Here is a 16817-nt window from a genome sequence, read left to right on the forward strand (position 1 = left end):
AAACTGCAGTTGAAATCAGGTCGAACAGTAGCCAATATTTACTGTGTTAACTGTGGAGGAGTCAGCTAACCTCTTTGGCCTTTCATTTTATAATCTCTGAATAGAAAGAAGGAGCAAAAGAGAGGAGCTTCTAGAGCTCTCTGATTTCTGTATCTCAAGAATTTGAGAGTATCACCTCATCAGTGAAGCATAATTAAGTTAGATATATTTAATAACGATGTCAAATTGCTTGGACTATTTGGAAACAGATTTCCCCTTTAGGGATTGCAAAAATCCCTAAAGATTTGCAATTCCTGTCAAAGGCATATTACATGCCATTTGGAAATCAGGGATTATATTTAAGTTGTTCCTTGATATGAGGTCAGCGTGTCTTCATTTTTGACATTAGCACTATTTTATAGTTGTAGAAATTTTAGAAAGATCTTCTGGAAAAAATAGAGTTATTATCTCATTTCTATTATTAAATGGCTTTTAAAAGGTTACAAGGCAGCCCTATTATTAAATCTCAAACCAATCCGGTGTCTTTAGCTTTACGAGACTCAACAACTTAAATTCTACTTCTCTATTACTTTTTATCTATTACTTTGGGTACTATGCAGTTTTCACAAAGCCAAAGACAATTTTTGAGACACTATAAAATGTCCAAAAAGGAAGACACATTTAGAAGAAAAAAAAAAAAAATGTATTTTTTTTTCTTAAATTTTCTATAAAAAATTCCCATTTAGATTTTTATAACTGTCTCTTGATACCAAAAATTTGAAGACTTTTATTACACAGCTAAGGGCTATTCAAATCACAAAGATACAAAAGAACAGGATATGGCCATGGTAAAAACTGTTCAAAAAATCGTAAAGAGCAGGGTACGCTAAAAAGATTTTTAAAATGACAATACAGATTTTACTAATCAAATTGTTACCTTAGAATTTTAATTTTGTTTTCTTATAGGTATTATTACCTTAGAATTTTAATTTTGTTTTCTTATAGGTTATTTTTTTCTTGTACATTTTTTTCTTTGGAGGAAAACAATCAATTGCAGTTAATTCTAAATTTAAAGGAATACAACTGCCACAGCTAAGAATGAACATGGTACTTTAAGTGTATACCATTCTTCATCGACTGAAGAGACCAGGAAATAAATCACATGGTATACATAGATCAGTCTACTATTTTGTAGTAGTTCCAAGTGAAATTCAAGGCTGAAGGGGGCAAAGGAGATAAACCTAGCTATTTCACATTGAGATACTGGTAGCTGGAAATTATCAAGTGACAATTGCGAAATATTAAGAAGACTACCTAAGATAATAAATTTGTAATTTTCATGAGAAGTATTGATATTTTAACAATTTGAATGACTAGTTTTAAATGTGAGGGGAAATATCTCAATTACAGTTAAGGATTACACAACTGTACATAATGTTATTTCAGACCATGTGACAGACCTAACATACGCGTAGCTGGAGAACAAAACTGTTTCTCTTGGCTTAAATTCATGTCAGTTCTGAGAATAACATTCAGCAGCTACTTTCCAATTATTTCCTTCAAAGTCACTCTTTGGCTATCAAAGTTAGAAGTTTAAAACTTATAACCAGTTTTTTGAAGACCTGAAGTATACAAATGCTATTTAAAGCCAAACTCTTTGGACTTCTGTAAAATATGCACACAAAGATTCAAGCTTTTTGAGGAGTGGTTCTGATCAAGATAGGTAGAATCAGAATGCAATAGAGGAAATACAAAGAGAGGGAGGCTTCGTTTGCTTTATAAGTATCTAGACATAAACCATATCTAGAGTCTTTGTGGAGAAGATAGCAATGGAATATCATAGGTTGAAAATGCCGTTCTAGAAGTTAGATAAGGTGCTACACTTCTGCTAGCTGTGAGAGTTTGTCAATTTGAAATTTGTTCTATGAAGTTCAAAACTGAAGAATGTTTGGGGACTTTTCCCCTATTTTTGCTCTCTAGTACTTTCACATTTGAGAACACATAAGTCTGCTTATTTTTTTCCGAATCCTGATTGTTTTGTTGCTTATCAATATGACTGTCTTAGAATTTATTATCCCCAAACTGCTTTATTTTTAACTGACTTTCATTATGTTAAGTGATAATAAATGATCAATAAAATTATAAAAGTGATAATAAAAGGAATGAGAAATAAAGAATAGGGGCAGATAAGGAAATAAATATGGAAATATGTATACACAATTAGTATAGTACATATGTTTTCTAGTCCTAGCTACTGAAAGGGGAAACAGTGACACCATAGTAGCAGTGAGCATAACTAGTCCTCAGTGCTTGATTTCTAAACACTATTCCCTAATAAAAAGGATCAAGGTTTATTGGAAAGCTGGTTGATTGCAGGGCTGAGTCAGGGAAAATACAAGATGATTCTGGAGCATCTTGTGGCTCTGGAAAGTAGTGACATGCTAAAAAAAAATGTTCTTAATAGAATAGTTATATATAAAGGGCACAATAACCAACCTTAAGGAGATCCCAAAACACAAAGCTGGCACAACTTGAACAGCAAAAATATATTACTGAGTCATTAACCAAATAAAAAATTCCCATGGGCCTATATTAATATTAATACACAACAGAATAAGTAAATGAATGGAGGAAAAGAGTCAATCATGCCTTTCAGAAGAATTCCGATTAATAAAGTGAGAGGAATGAAACAAAAAATTACTATTCAGATATATCAGTAACAATATAAGATCCATCAATGAATGTAAAATTAATGAGTGAAAGTTTAAGCAGAAAAAGGATATTTGCATAGTCTCCAAGTATGTCCCCCCAGATTTTTACTAACTTTCCAGGGGAGAATTAACTGTCAGTAGTGGCAGGCACCCCAATGCATCAAGGTTAGCCTCAAAGTAGTACAGAAACATACACTGATATGATGCTCTGAGAAGGGCACGTCACTTCTGTAGCATTCTGCTCCATATTGCAGAACCTCAGTCTAATGACAAGCTGTAAGAGAAACCCAGGCTGAGGAACATACTACAAAGTAACTGATCAGTACTCTTCAAACATGTCAAGATTATGAGAGACAATGAAAGACTGAGGAACTCTTATAGTTTGGAGGAGCTTGAGAAGACCTGACAGCTGAATGAAAGACAGGATCCTAGAAGAGAAAAAATGTGTGAGTGGAAAAACCAACCTGAATACATCTCCTTAAAGGAATTCTAGATTCCTTCCTGTTTTAGACAGCATAATAAAAGTTAATTGAAATTCCATGGAAATATTGATAGCAATTTAATTATAAGCTCTTTGATCGTTTGTAGACTATAATCCAGAAAATATATATACATATATACACACATATTCCTGAGATGTGTGTGTATATGTACATCTGTGTGTGTGTGTGTGCATGTGTAGCCAGATTCTAATGTTTTTATTGACAGTGTATATAAATATTTTATTCATCAGTTAAGAATATTAATTCCCTGTATGATCTAACGACAAACAAGACAAACCGAATTGAGCATCTAAATATTTATATATTTATTTATTTATCGACATTTTTTAGCACCTACAGCTTACAGGGATTTCCATTTGATGAAAAAGACATTAAATGCACAATGCCGTATTTTACATTGTGTGAAGCCTAGAGAAGAAAGTAAATTATCAAAATTATTTTGTGCAATATGAAAACTAATACTCTGATAAAGATATGAATTTAGGACTATGATAGGAAAGAGGAAGAAGTAAGTATTTCTAGCTGGATACATTACACAAAGATCTCTGTGTAGGAACTAACTTAGCAACAAGGCCTAAGTATGAAATTTACAAGTATAAAGAACAGAAAAATGAAAGAGAGATGGGCAGTTTAGGTAATGGGAAGAGCCTTAGGAGAGTGTGAGAATTGGAACAGGATTAAAGAAAAGGCATTTAATTAATTGTGTCATTTACTTTCCATATTCTGACATCTTAACAGAATATGTAGAATATCTCTCCATGAATTATCTTGAGTTAGGAATATGAATCATAAATATGATAAAAGCCAGATACACTGTTTTCCCTCAGAATATTTACACTTATTTATCTTACAGCCATTTGATGTTTGCCTATATTATGAATTTATAAAATAAAAAAGTGAGAAAGATACTAAAATAAATAGATGAGAAATTGGAAAGGAGTTCACAAACTGTAAGTAATTCAAGGGATTATAAATAAGACATTGACCCTCTGAAGCGAAGGAATCCTGCAGGGAACACAGGGAAGGAAGCCAAAGATGAGAACAAGGAAATGAACAGAGTGATAAGAAAAGGGAATTGTGGATATGACATAAGATTGTGGAAGGATTTTTTTTTTAAGTAAAAATAGGGGGAAAAAAGCATGGGAGAAAGCTGGAAAAGAAAAGCTTAAGAAAAAAGAAGTATTTTAAAAATGAAAAAAAGAACAAATGAAAACTATAGCAAAAATAGAAACGATATCTGGATGAGAAAGGTAATTAAGATGAAAATTAATTTTGCTTATAATTTAAGTGTATACCTAGTTGCTGCTGTAGTAAATCATGCTGAAACCTCTGTATGTTTGATAAATAAGAATTACATCAATTCTAATACAGAAATTTTTGATCCTTAATTTTAAATATTCACGGGAAATTAGGGTCACTCTTGAAAATAATGTGTGTTCCATGGGTGTTTGTTTAGTGAATGAATAAAGATTAGGATAATATAAGTCGGGTCAGTTTAATCATTTTTTTATTTTTATAAATTACAAACTTTTGTTTGCCCTCTGAGACCACAATTAACAATAAATGTTTAATCTTCTTTTTGATGTGATCACAAAAACATCTCTATTTTAGAAACAAACATCTAGAATGTTAACACAAATCACATTCATCGAGCATCCAGTATATGCTCACTGTTGCTGCAGCTAATGGAAGAATCTAAGAGTGACTAAGACATTGAAGGTTGTTTATAGTATAAGTTTTTTTGTTTAGTGAATCAGACTTTGGAAAATATATCAGATCCAAAACTTACTAGCATTAAGACTAGACACATTATTTAATCTCATGGAGAATCTGTTTTATTATCTATAAAGTTGAGGAAACTATATTTATCTTATAGTATTATTCTGAAAATTAAATGAGATCCTGAAAATAGAGTACCTACTAAAGTAAGGGTTCAGGTATGCACTGAGTAAATGCCAACTGTTGTCATAATTATTCATTCATTTAGGAACTTTTATTGTGCTCTTACTATATTGTCACCATCATTATTATTAACATTGTTATTATTTATTAAATACAATTCTTATCCACAAATAACATATATCCAGTGAAGAATATGAATCTTAAGGCAATTGTAACAATTTTATGACCATATTCATTATTTTATTTGAATACAGAAACTATCATAAGGAATTACATCTTCAAGGTAAAGACAAAGCAATGTGGAAGTATAGATAAAAATTATTATTCTGACTGGAATATTCAGAAAGACTTCAAAGAGAAGGTGATAATTGAGTTTGATTGCAAAAGAGCAGTGGAATTTCAGTAGCAAAGAAATGGAAGGGAGGTTGGGATGGAAAAATATCCAAGTCAGAGAACACAAAGACGAAGATGTAAAGACTTCAAGAAATGTGGAACTGCTGTTGTAACTGGACAACAGACAATCATGCTATAAATGAGGAGTACCTCCCGTGTCCCAAGCATTGAGGATATACTCTTGAAAATGACTACAATAATTTTCTCCTTCCTTCCTTCCTTCCTTCCTTCCTTCCTTCCTTCCTTCCTTCTTTCCTTTTTCCTTTTTCCTTTTTCCTTTCCTTTCCGATGGAGTTTCACTCTTATTGCCCAGGCTGCAGTGCAATGGCGTGATCTTGGCTCACTGCAACCTGTGTCTCCCAGGTTCATGTGATTCTCCTGCCTCAGCCTCCCCAGTAGCTGGGATTATAGCTGGCTGCCACCACTCCTGGCTAAATATTTGGATTTTTAGCAGAGACAGGGTTTCACCATGTTGGCCAGCCTGGTCTCAAACTCCTGGCCTCAATTGATCTGCCCTCCTCGGCCTCCCAAAGTGCTGGGATTACAATAATTTTCACTTTCACGGTGCTTATAATCCACTGGATGATGTGACCAAGGAAGAATTGGACCCAGGTCATAGATGACCTAAATATGACCTTGAGATGTTTTAATGTTCTACTATGAACATTTATAAGGAGGAATGAAGTATTGAAGGCTGTGTGTCAGAGTAACTGACTGGCCACTCATATAAAAGTGAACTACTGCATTGTGGATGCAGAGAGGCTAATGTTAAGAGACAGTAGTCATCCTGACAAGAAATGAGGAAGGTAAGCACTAAGATAAAGATAAGTAACATGAACAAAAAGAGTTAAGATTTTGTAACAGAGTTGTTAGAACTGGTGAGATATAATGATGAGGGAAGGGGAGGAGTTGAACATGATCTTGAGGACTCTACTCTTGGAGGCTTAAAGGAATGTGTTGTCTGTATTTGTCACAGGGAACCAGGAAGGAAGAGCCAGTTAGGGTCAAGAGTTGGAACATGTTAAGCTGAATAGGTTTTGAAACTCAGATTTGCCCATAAAGCTGTGAGGAATTGGATTATTTTGTTTGGAAGAGGTCAGAACTAGTCAAGAGATTTCATAGTCCTTGGTAAAAATATGGTGTGAAAACCTTAAAAGGGATGAGTTCATAAAGAGAAAATAGAATTAAAAGAAAACATCAGAACTTTACAGAACAGCTTGTTCATAACTTAGGAGTTATAATATAGATGGTTCTATAGAAACACAAACTCCTTCATTTAGATTTAACAATAAACAATCAGTTCTTTGTTATGAGAGGAGGAGACCATTCAAACACCATGCTTCTTCTTTTCCTGCTATTTCAAAATGTCTTGGTTTCTTCATAGATGTCTAGAATTCTCATGAGCAGGGAGGTGGGTGAATAGAGACTGTTTCTGTTCCCAGAGAGTCACTTTGGAGGATGCTGAAATTATGAATGTATTGAAGACACAGATTCACCGTAAAGCTGAAACAGCTGAAGTGTCAGGGCCTGCCACTTGCATAGGCCTCTTATAAGACACTACAAGGAATTATAAACATGCTTATGGACAAATGTTTTTGCAAATTTGGCAAAAGTTAGTTATTTAAACTTTCATTAATTCAGAGTTCTGTCTCTATTCAGATTTCGTCTCCCTTTTCCTTCCCTTCTTATTGGGTAGTTCTGGAGAGGCTACTGGCAATGTTTTGGGAGAAGTTGAAGTAAGAATACATTTAGTTTAGGCTTAGTGGAATATATGTCTACATTGTTTATAAAACAGCTTTATTGAAGTAAAATTGACCTACAAAAACCTGCATATATTTATACAACTTGATGAATTTGGACATAGGCATACCCCCATGAAGCTGTCACCACAATTAAGATAACAGACAAACCCATCAAGTCTAAAAGGTTTTTTTTTGTGGACTTTTTCTTTTGGTTATTGTTGTTGTTTTAAGAACACTTAACATGAGATATGCCCTCTTAATACATGTTTAAGTAAACAATACAGTGTTATTAAGTATAGGCACTATGTTGTACAGCATGTCTCTGGAACTTATTTTGCATAACTAAAACTTTATGCCTATTGAATAGCAACTTTGCATTCGCCCTCTCCATTTCCTGACAGTCACTATTATATTCTCTGCTCCTATGAGGTTGACTATTTTGAATACTTCATGTAAGTGGAGTGTTTGTCCTGTAACTGGCTTATTTCAAGTAGCATATTGTTCTCCAGGCTCATTCATTTTGTTGCAGATGGCAGAGTTTCCATCTTTCTTAAGGCTGAATAATATTTTTAGTCATTCTGTATATTGTTGGTATTGCTGGTCACCCAGTTTTTGGCAGAAATGCAGCATATTTTGTTGCATTGTCATGATAATTTGTCTTTTTGCATTTCAATTAACATGGGAACTCATTCCATTCAGAAGACTGAGCCCCAGCGTCATTTTTCCTTTCAGACTCAAAAGTTTATTTTTATGGGGAAATAGACAAAAGTTACTATATCACCTTTAATTGGTGCGATTGTTTCTTATACAGAAAATAATAATCATAGATAACATTTACTAAATGCTTACCACGTTTAGCTACTTTCAACTACATTTTATAAGTGAGGAAACTGAGACATAGAGAAGTTACAAAAGTGGCAGATCTGGAATCCAAAGCCAGCACTCAGGTTCCCATCAGTAACTTAAACCACCAGGAAACCCTGACTTTCTGTCACTGAGTTCGAAGCCAGAAGTCCCTGAGTATAAAATCCTTGGGGTTTTAGACAAAGCAGTTAACTTCTAATGATCCTCAGGCTTCTTATCAGATAAATGGACAAAGCAGTTAGCTTGTAATGGTCCTCAGGATTCTTACCAGATAAATGAAGGTGGACTAGAACATAATGTTGGTAACTTTGAGGTGATCTCATGACCCTTTAAGAAAGCTGTAATCCCTTTCCATGACATAGAACAGACGTAATTATGTAATTAACAAACATTCTTGGACACCTTGAAACCAGTATCTTAGCCCTAGGTTGAAATCCCCTGAACTAGAAAATATTTAAATTTCTTACAAATCTAATATTCTGCTGTCTTAAGAAGAGCTGACTTCCAGTTTATTAGTGACTTTTTAAACAGGACACAGTTAACTATTAAGTGATTTTCATGATATGCCTTATTGATGGGTTGGTTTGTGTTGTATTCTTTCTTGTGATCTTGCATTTTCTGAATGCTGCTGACATCTTTCGCTTGAAGACTTTTTTTATTGAAAGAAAATTTTTAGATGCATCTGGATTGAACTACTCTGAAGAAGTTATGGTGTTTACCTGAAGCTAATAAAATAATTTATGTTTTCCTAGTAAATGAGATCTGAAGAACAACCAAAGTGTCAATAGCAAAATCAATTTGACAAGGATCTACTATGAAATTAGGTTTCTCAAATAAAATGTAGTTTAACAAGAGACCATTCACTCTGTCTTCCTTCTTATGGGGATACTTTGCATTAGAATGTAAAACTGATGGCATGTTTTGAAGTCATAAACTTAGTATGTATCAAACTTCATGGCTTTCAAGATCAAAGGATTAAGTTTCAATTTAAAAGTATGGATTTTTTGGTTATGAAAACAAAGTGTCTTACTAGAAAGCAGAACAAGAAACATTTTATGAATTCTTTCTATGTTCACCTAAGGAAATTGCAAAAGCATCCGTTTGAAGTTGTGTAAGATTTAGTATACACAATCAGGAAAGTACTCTGTATAGATTTTTAAAAATATACTAGCACTATTCTGCCCTTGAGTCAAAATGCCTAATATTTTGTTTTTTTTTCTATGTAAAATTTGGTTGAAAGATTGTTCATTATTGTTGAATTTCAACATGATTGCAAATTAAATGATGCAAAACTCAATAAAGTAAAATACACAAAAGAGCAATTAACATGTTATCTCAGTAAGTATGTAGAATAATGAGAGAACACACTGTTCTACACTGTAGCATAGAATTAAGATGTAGTCATAAATCAGGAAAATATTATATCTTGTTTAGGTGCACAGGTGGCTTTTAGAAAGATTGATTAGCTCCTCTTTTCCCCTTGAGATGTGAGTTCATAGTTATTCCTGCAAAATTAAACAGAGTAATTCCTCTTACTTCCTACAGTAGGTATGCTTCAATGCAAACAGCGTGGTGGAGATAAATGTTTACAAAATGTTCATCTCCTTGTCTGTTTCTATTCCAGATGCTCTCTACGATGTCATCACTGTGGGAGCCCCAGCTGCCCATTTTCAGGGATTTAAGAATGGTGGTCTTCGGAAACTACTCCATAGATTTGAAACAGAAAGAAGAAAGTAAGTAAAGACAGGAGGAAAGCACAGATTCCATTAATAACATCTCCCCTTTGGGGAAGTCTATATACAAGGTTAGAATAAAGAAGATTGGTCCATCACAATGTATAGTTCTTGACATCTTAACCTATTTAGTAACATAGAGTTGTTAAATATCTCAAAACTCCCAGAGAAGAAATTAGATTAAACAAATTGCCTAAGTGTCTTGCTTACTGAGTGGCATTGTGATGGCAGAAAATTTTCGGGAAGTCATATGACTAAGGGGTGATATTCTAGTGTCAACTATTGCTTGCTCAAAGGAAGTGTTCAGAGATTTAGCTAGAAATACAGTCTAACTTAACTGTGGAACCAAAGATATTGAATAGAGAATATGGCTCCTAATTTATGGTTTTTACCCTACTAGTAATTTCCATGCTGACCTCAGGCTCATTTAATTGTGCCACTTGAAAAAGACACAACAATACAGAATTCTGTGTTCTGTTCCTTAGGGAAAAGGCATGAGTATTATCACTGTTATTTATAATTTTATTATACTCTTTCCCCAATTTTTATTTTTAGATGCTTTTAAATATTGCCTTATAAAGCTTTTGCAGCAGTAGCTTATAGTTCTGCCCCATGTCTCATCAGTTGAGCTTATCCTATAATATTTTCTGTCTATGACCACGCTCATGTAAAACATAAAGTGCATTATCCAGGTATGAAGAATAACTACTTTCCTTTTCAAATAGTTACGCATCTTAAGAATCTCAATTTTTTTGGTTTTAGATTCCAAGGGTATGTGTGCAGAGTTTTTTGTTTTGTTTTCCCCACGGTAAATTGCATGTTACAGGGATTTGGTGTACAGGTTATTTTGCCACCCAGGTAATAAGCATAGTATCTAATAGGTAGTTTTTCAATCCTCACCTTCCTCCAGCCTCCACCCTTAAGTAGGTCCTGGTGTCTGTTGAAGAATCCAAATTTTGAAAGTTAGGGAAAAATACTCATTCTTCAGTCACAGTTGATTTAGTAATAGTATTAGAAAATCGGTTGGAGTGCCAAAACCAGAAAATTTTTTAAAGTTTTATCACGTTTGTCAAATATAAAATTTGTTTTTTGGTGCCCAGATGTTTAGGGAGAAAGCATTTAAAGGAGGTGAGAGTTGAATAATTGACTTACTATCACATAAATATATAAACTACCAATACACATATACTTTTCTATTTTCCTTTTATGGAATTGACTTTGGTACAATATTTACTCTGTTACGGTTCTTACTCCGATTTTTCTATTTTTTTGTTCATTTTTGTTTGTTTGCTTTTGGTGGGTAAAGGTTTATAGTTTTATAAAATTATATTGCATGGGTAGATTAGAGTAACCATCACTATTATAAACATCATATAGAACTGTTTCATCATCACAAAGAAACTCCCTCAGGTTACCCATTAATACTCACATCCTTCTCACAAATATTATTGCAGTTGGGAGTGAAAGTCAAGGTTTCAACCATGGGCTCTCCAGGGGAGAGGCAACTCCTGTTTACTTTATGGTAGTTGGAAGTTAATTCACACCACAGGCTCCATGGGGGAAGGGATGCCATGCCTACTGAAGTGGAGGTATGGGTGGAAGACAGGGTTTTGCCCATAGAATCGAGTGGGGATAGAGGGTGTTTCTCACTGATTCCTTACTGTACCATTCTTCTAGAGGAGGAGGGACATGACATTTTTGTGGTATTCACCCCCAGAAGAGGTTGGTATGGCTGGGCCACCCTGTTCCAGGTTCTTTGGCTTTTCCTGGGTGCTATTTTTTGTTGGTTCTTTGCTGCATTGAGAAATTCTGTGGCACCCAGTTTGGGACATTATAGGAGGCAAAAAAAATCCCATAGAACTCACTGTCATATCATTCCTTAAGTCCCGAGGTCCTTAACCAATATACCTTTTTAGTCTACCTTTTAGAGTCTTTTGATAGGTGATGTATATGTTTTATCTAGAATGTTTCATTGTGATTAACAGGGGAAATAAAATAGATTACATTTACTCCATCTCGTCTGGAACTATGTCTCAGCCTTGAGAGTTGAGAGTTCACTTAATCTATTTTTTTCCCTCAATTAAATTTTAAAGTGTATAACTCAATTAGAACACTCAAAACTGCCCACAGGGCAGTCAGAATCCAGCTGAGCATATAAAGCATCAGTATGTGAAATATAGAACCTAACCCTATAATTTTATAAAATATATTTCTGTCAAAGACAACTGTTGAGTTCTATGGTTAGACTCTAACTGATATTTCTTAAGGTTTAAATATTTGCATAAATATTTGAATCCTTCACTTTTCTTCACTTTTTACTGGGCTGTTACCTATCAACACACACACACACACACACACACACACACACACACACACACACACACACAGATCTTGGGTTACTTTTAAGATAAAAGTAGAAGTGTGTTCAATGCTTACAAACACTGATTGCTTTAAATGTTTTATTTGTGTTTCATTGCATTATTGATACAATACAATAAAGATTTTAAAAGACATAAAAAAGAACTTTGTGGATCTTAAAAGAATTCTCCATAGGGCAGTGGTTTGGGACAAATACTGCTTGCTGAGGCAATATACTGTTGAGCATGACTATCAGCCTACCCGTTAAATTAAGAGCTAACTTGAGCCAAGACTTAATGATTACAGAGTTGTTGCACCATGCCAATACATTTTCTGCAGGCTTTTTCAGCAACAAATATTGCATTTGTCAGTCAACAGCAATATATAGAAGAATGACTATATGAAATGAGTAATTTGAGCTTTAGGTTAAAGTAAAGAATGACGTTTTGCAGGACATGAGATCACAAGTGAGGAAATTTTTCTTTGCCTCGTCTTTCATTTGATATTGCCCCCCACCAAAAAAAAAAAAAAACTGATAGCCAACTCTTTTAGGCCAGGTTTTTTGGGAACTACCACAGTCATTGTACTATTTCACCTTCATTTATTTTTTTCTCATCTAAGCCAATAAAATACTGTCATCTGAGAAAAGATATAATTTATGTTGATGTCCGTTGGTGATATCTTTTGTGATTAATACAATGGCCACATAATGAAAAGGGTTTTAGCATAAGAACATTGCTTATAGTATTTATATAAAGCAATTCAGGTCATACAACCACATTTATTAAAAATTATAAGATAATTAGGGAGATTGAACTTTTAAAGCACAGTATCTGAGTACCTTACTCTTGTGCTTAGAAACTTTGAGGAGTTCATGCTTATCCATTGGGCATTCAAAGCACCCATGATTTTCCCACCAATGTCTACCCTCATCACCCACTTTTATTGTTGTTTCTAAAACGCTATATAAACTATTTCCTAGATGGGCTTCATGTATTTCTACCTTTTCCTTTTTCCTCGTTCTGTTTCCTTTTACAAGAAATTATTCTGTTCTCCTCATTTTCTACTATTTTTCATTTCTTTCTGTGAAAGCTATTTACATAATCCTACTCAAAATTCTACACATGGTCCATGTGAAAATTTTATTCCTGTAATTAGGCTTTCCTGATTTTTCAAGTTGATTTGGCTCTCCTCCCTAATATTTTATTTTTACTTCTCTTGTAGCCTTACTAGGCCAAAGTAATGTATTAAGTTTTTTCTTGTGTGATGTTTCTGTAACATGTTATGCTTTTCTTAAATAAGAGATGGAGTGCCTTGTATATATAAGTATTATGTAGATCAAATACACAGGCATTGGAATTCACATATAAATCAGATATAGTTGCTGACTTAAAAGTGCTAAAAACTAGACTTGGAGAAAAAGTTTCACAAATAATCATGATGCAATAAGATTAATAATATGGAGAGCAGGGGTTACCAACCTTGGCTGCACACTGAAATCACCGTTGGAGTTTTAAAACCTTTTGTTTATAACAGGATATCACCCCAGAAAAATTAAGTCAAAGCCTTTGGTAGTTGGGCCCAGGGATTGGTGCATTTTAAAAGCTTCCCAGGTGAGCCTAATGTGTAGCCAGGGTTGAGAACTACTGATATAGCTATAAGCGAATAGTGCTATCTGAAGACAGATGAAAGGTTTGGAGAATAAAACCAGAAATACCTACACAAATGAGTTGAACTTGAAAAACTATATAGAACTTCAATTGGTATACGTCAAGAGGAAAGGAAATCTAAGTAAAAGAATATTTATTGAGATATAAAGTATTACCACTCACTTACTGGAAATTTTTGTTTGGAGAATCCCAAACTCATTAGAGAGTTGAAAAATGGAACTGAATGTAAGGGTAAAGCTGTAAGAATTTTGATCTTGGACAATCTGGGCTTGAGTAACATTCAGACACACACAATTGAACATATCATAGAGGATTTCATACAGAAAACTTGATATCTTTCTAAGATAACCAAAATTCTAATTACACATTTTTTAATAGACCCAAATCAGGATGTCTGTGACTTATGTATTCTCTTGTAACATCAAACACTTACTTGTACCTAGTGTCAGTTGATTTACTTCAACACCATGTGAAAGTTTGTGGATTTCTCCCTCAAAATATGAATCAAGTCTTTTCTTTTAGTATTGTTTAACAGAAAGGAAAATTTATTCCTACAACATATATTTTGCTTTCTTTAAACTTTTTTTTTTTTTTTTTTTTTTGAGATGGAGTATTACTCTATCGTCTAGGCTGGAGTGCATTAGTACCATCTCCATTCACTGCAACCTCCACCTCCTGGGTTTAAGTGATTCTCCTGCGTCAGCCTCCCAAGTAGCTGGGATTACAGATGCACACCAGCATGCCCAACTAATTTTTATATTTGTTTGCAGAGATAGGGTTTCAACATCTTGCTCAATCTGGTCTTGAACTCCTGGGTTCAAGGGATCTGCACACCTTGGCCTTGCAAATTTTGGGATTACAGGCATGAGCCACCACACTTAGATTTTCTTCCCTTCCCCTTCGCCTTCCCCTTCCCCTTCCCCTTCTCCTCCCTGAGTTTTGCTCTTGTTGCCCAGGCAGGTGTGCAATGGCAAGATCTCGGCTCACTGCAACCTCTGCCTCCTGGGTTCAAGAGATTCTCCTGTCCCTGGCCTCCCAAGTAGCTGGGACTACAGGCACACACCACCACACCCTGGCTAATTTTGTATTTTTAGTAGAGACAGGGTGTCACAGTGTTGGCCAGGCTGGTCTCGAACTCCTGACCTCAGGCAATCCACCTGCCTCGATGTCAGGAACATCAGATTCAGACGGAACTTTCACTAAGTAGGATCATGACCTAAAAGCCTAACTCTTTCATTAACACAAAAAAGTAATTAAAACCAAGACTCTTTGTTAAAATGTATAAAAAAAAAAAAAAAAAAAAAAAAAAAAAAAGCCCATGAAGGACATGGTAGCTTCTTCTTGAGAATTTTAATTTGTTACTATCTATGTATTCATTTGGAACTACAGAATTAATACCCTGCAAGTGGTCCTAATTTAAATGCCTGTCTTGAGTGATTACCCTAGTTACACACCCACCTTCCCCGAATATGCTCCAGATGCTCTTAATGAACATTTGCTTCCCCCAGATTTCAATCAGAAAAGAGAAAAAAAATCACTTCAAAAAGTATTAAGAAAAATAAACTAAAATTTTACTGATAAGAATATGGCAGGCTGTATTTATCTTGCAACAACTACAGCCTGTGCTGGAATTTGGGACTTTTGTTTTGTTTTGTTTTTTGAGGTGAAGTCTCACTCTGTCACCCAGGCTGGAGTGCAGGGGTGCGATCTCAGCTCACTGCAACCTCCGCTTCCCGGGTTCAAGGGATTCTTCTGCCTCAACCTCCTGAGTAACTGGGACTACAGGCGTATGCTACCATGCCTGGCTAATTTTTTTTTTTTTTTTTTTTTTTTTTTGTATTTTTAGTAGAGATGGGGTTTTACCATATTGGCCAGGATGGTCTGGAACTCCTGACCTCGTGATCCACCCTCCTTGGCCTCCCAAAGTGCTAAGATCACAGGTGTGAGTCACTGAGCCCAGTCTGGGGACCTTTTTTAAAGAAAAGTAAAGCAAGGTCTTAGTCTATTCCTGCTGCTAACAAAATATCTTAACTAGGTAATTTATAAACAACTGAAACTTATGGCCCTCAGTTCTACAGACTAGGAAGTCCAAAATCAAGGCACCAGCAGATTGAGTGTCTGATAAGAGCCCATTCCTCATGGATGGCACCTTCTAGCTGTGCCCTCACCTGGTAGAAGGGCAAGGCAACTCTCAGGGGCCTCCCATTACAAGGACAGATTCCTCATGACCTCATCACCTCTCAAAGGCTCCACTTGCTAATATTATCACCTTCATGATTAGGTTTCAACATATGAATGTTGGGGAATGCAAACATTCAGACCACAGCAAACAACAACATAAAGAGTTAAAGCAGCCAGGTCTCCTATAAGATCAATGGTTACACTGTCACAGGGCAAAAACTCTGGGATTGAAAAGTTTTCTTACTACTGTAAGGAGGAATAAGGGTAGATATTTTCTTATTCTCTATTATAAATAGGAGGCTTTTTGCATAAAAAGGGGAAAATCATATCAGGGAAATAACCTGTCCATAACCTATAACATAGTAGGCATCCAATAAACCAGGAATGGGAGAACTGGATGCAAAACTTTATACTGTTACCTTTGAAATGTGTTTTTCTGATAGAACTATTAACCACTACTTAATTTGGGAGATGCAAAACATAAATTCACATTTCTATGCCTTCTCCAGTAACAAATGAGCAGACTAATCAGTAGTTACAAAAATATTTGTTTTAATCACCTTCACTTTCATTCTTAAGAAAAATAATTTTTATTTCTTTTTATGAAAGAGAGTGATTTGAAAGCATTCAGTGAAAGCAATGTGATCGTATTATTTGATTGGGGATGATAATTCTTTTTTTCCCTACTTTGATTTTTTTTTTCTCTTTGATCCCTAGGTTCCACTTAGACCTTTGACTTGTCAGTCATTGACAGTGCAATTTAGAGTGTGAGATCTTAACT

The 16817-nt window shown here is 34.8% G+C and overlaps 1 protein-coding gene across 6 annotated transcripts in view; it reads left to right on the forward strand.

The window, feature by feature from the left end:
• The window catches only part of INPP4B (inositol polyphosphate-4-phosphatase type II B), an 840917-nt gene that overhangs the window by 663136 nt on the left and 160964 nt on the right, over positions 1-16817 (forward strand). For all 6 annotated transcript variants that reach the window (XM_023225976.3, XM_023225978.3, XM_023225977.3 and 3 more), the window contains one exon: positions 9719-9827. In XM_023225976.3, coding sequence (XP_023081744.1) covers positions 9719-9827 — 109 coding nt within the window. The remainder of the gene's footprint in view (positions 1-9718; positions 9828-16817) is intronic.

The sequence above is a fragment of the Piliocolobus tephrosceles genome, chromosome 3, assembly GCF_002776525.5.
Source record: "Piliocolobus tephrosceles isolate RC106 chromosome 3, ASM277652v3, whole genome shotgun sequence".
Taxonomy (NCBI): domain Eukaryota; kingdom Metazoa; phylum Chordata; class Mammalia; order Primates; family Cercopithecidae; genus Piliocolobus; species Piliocolobus tephrosceles.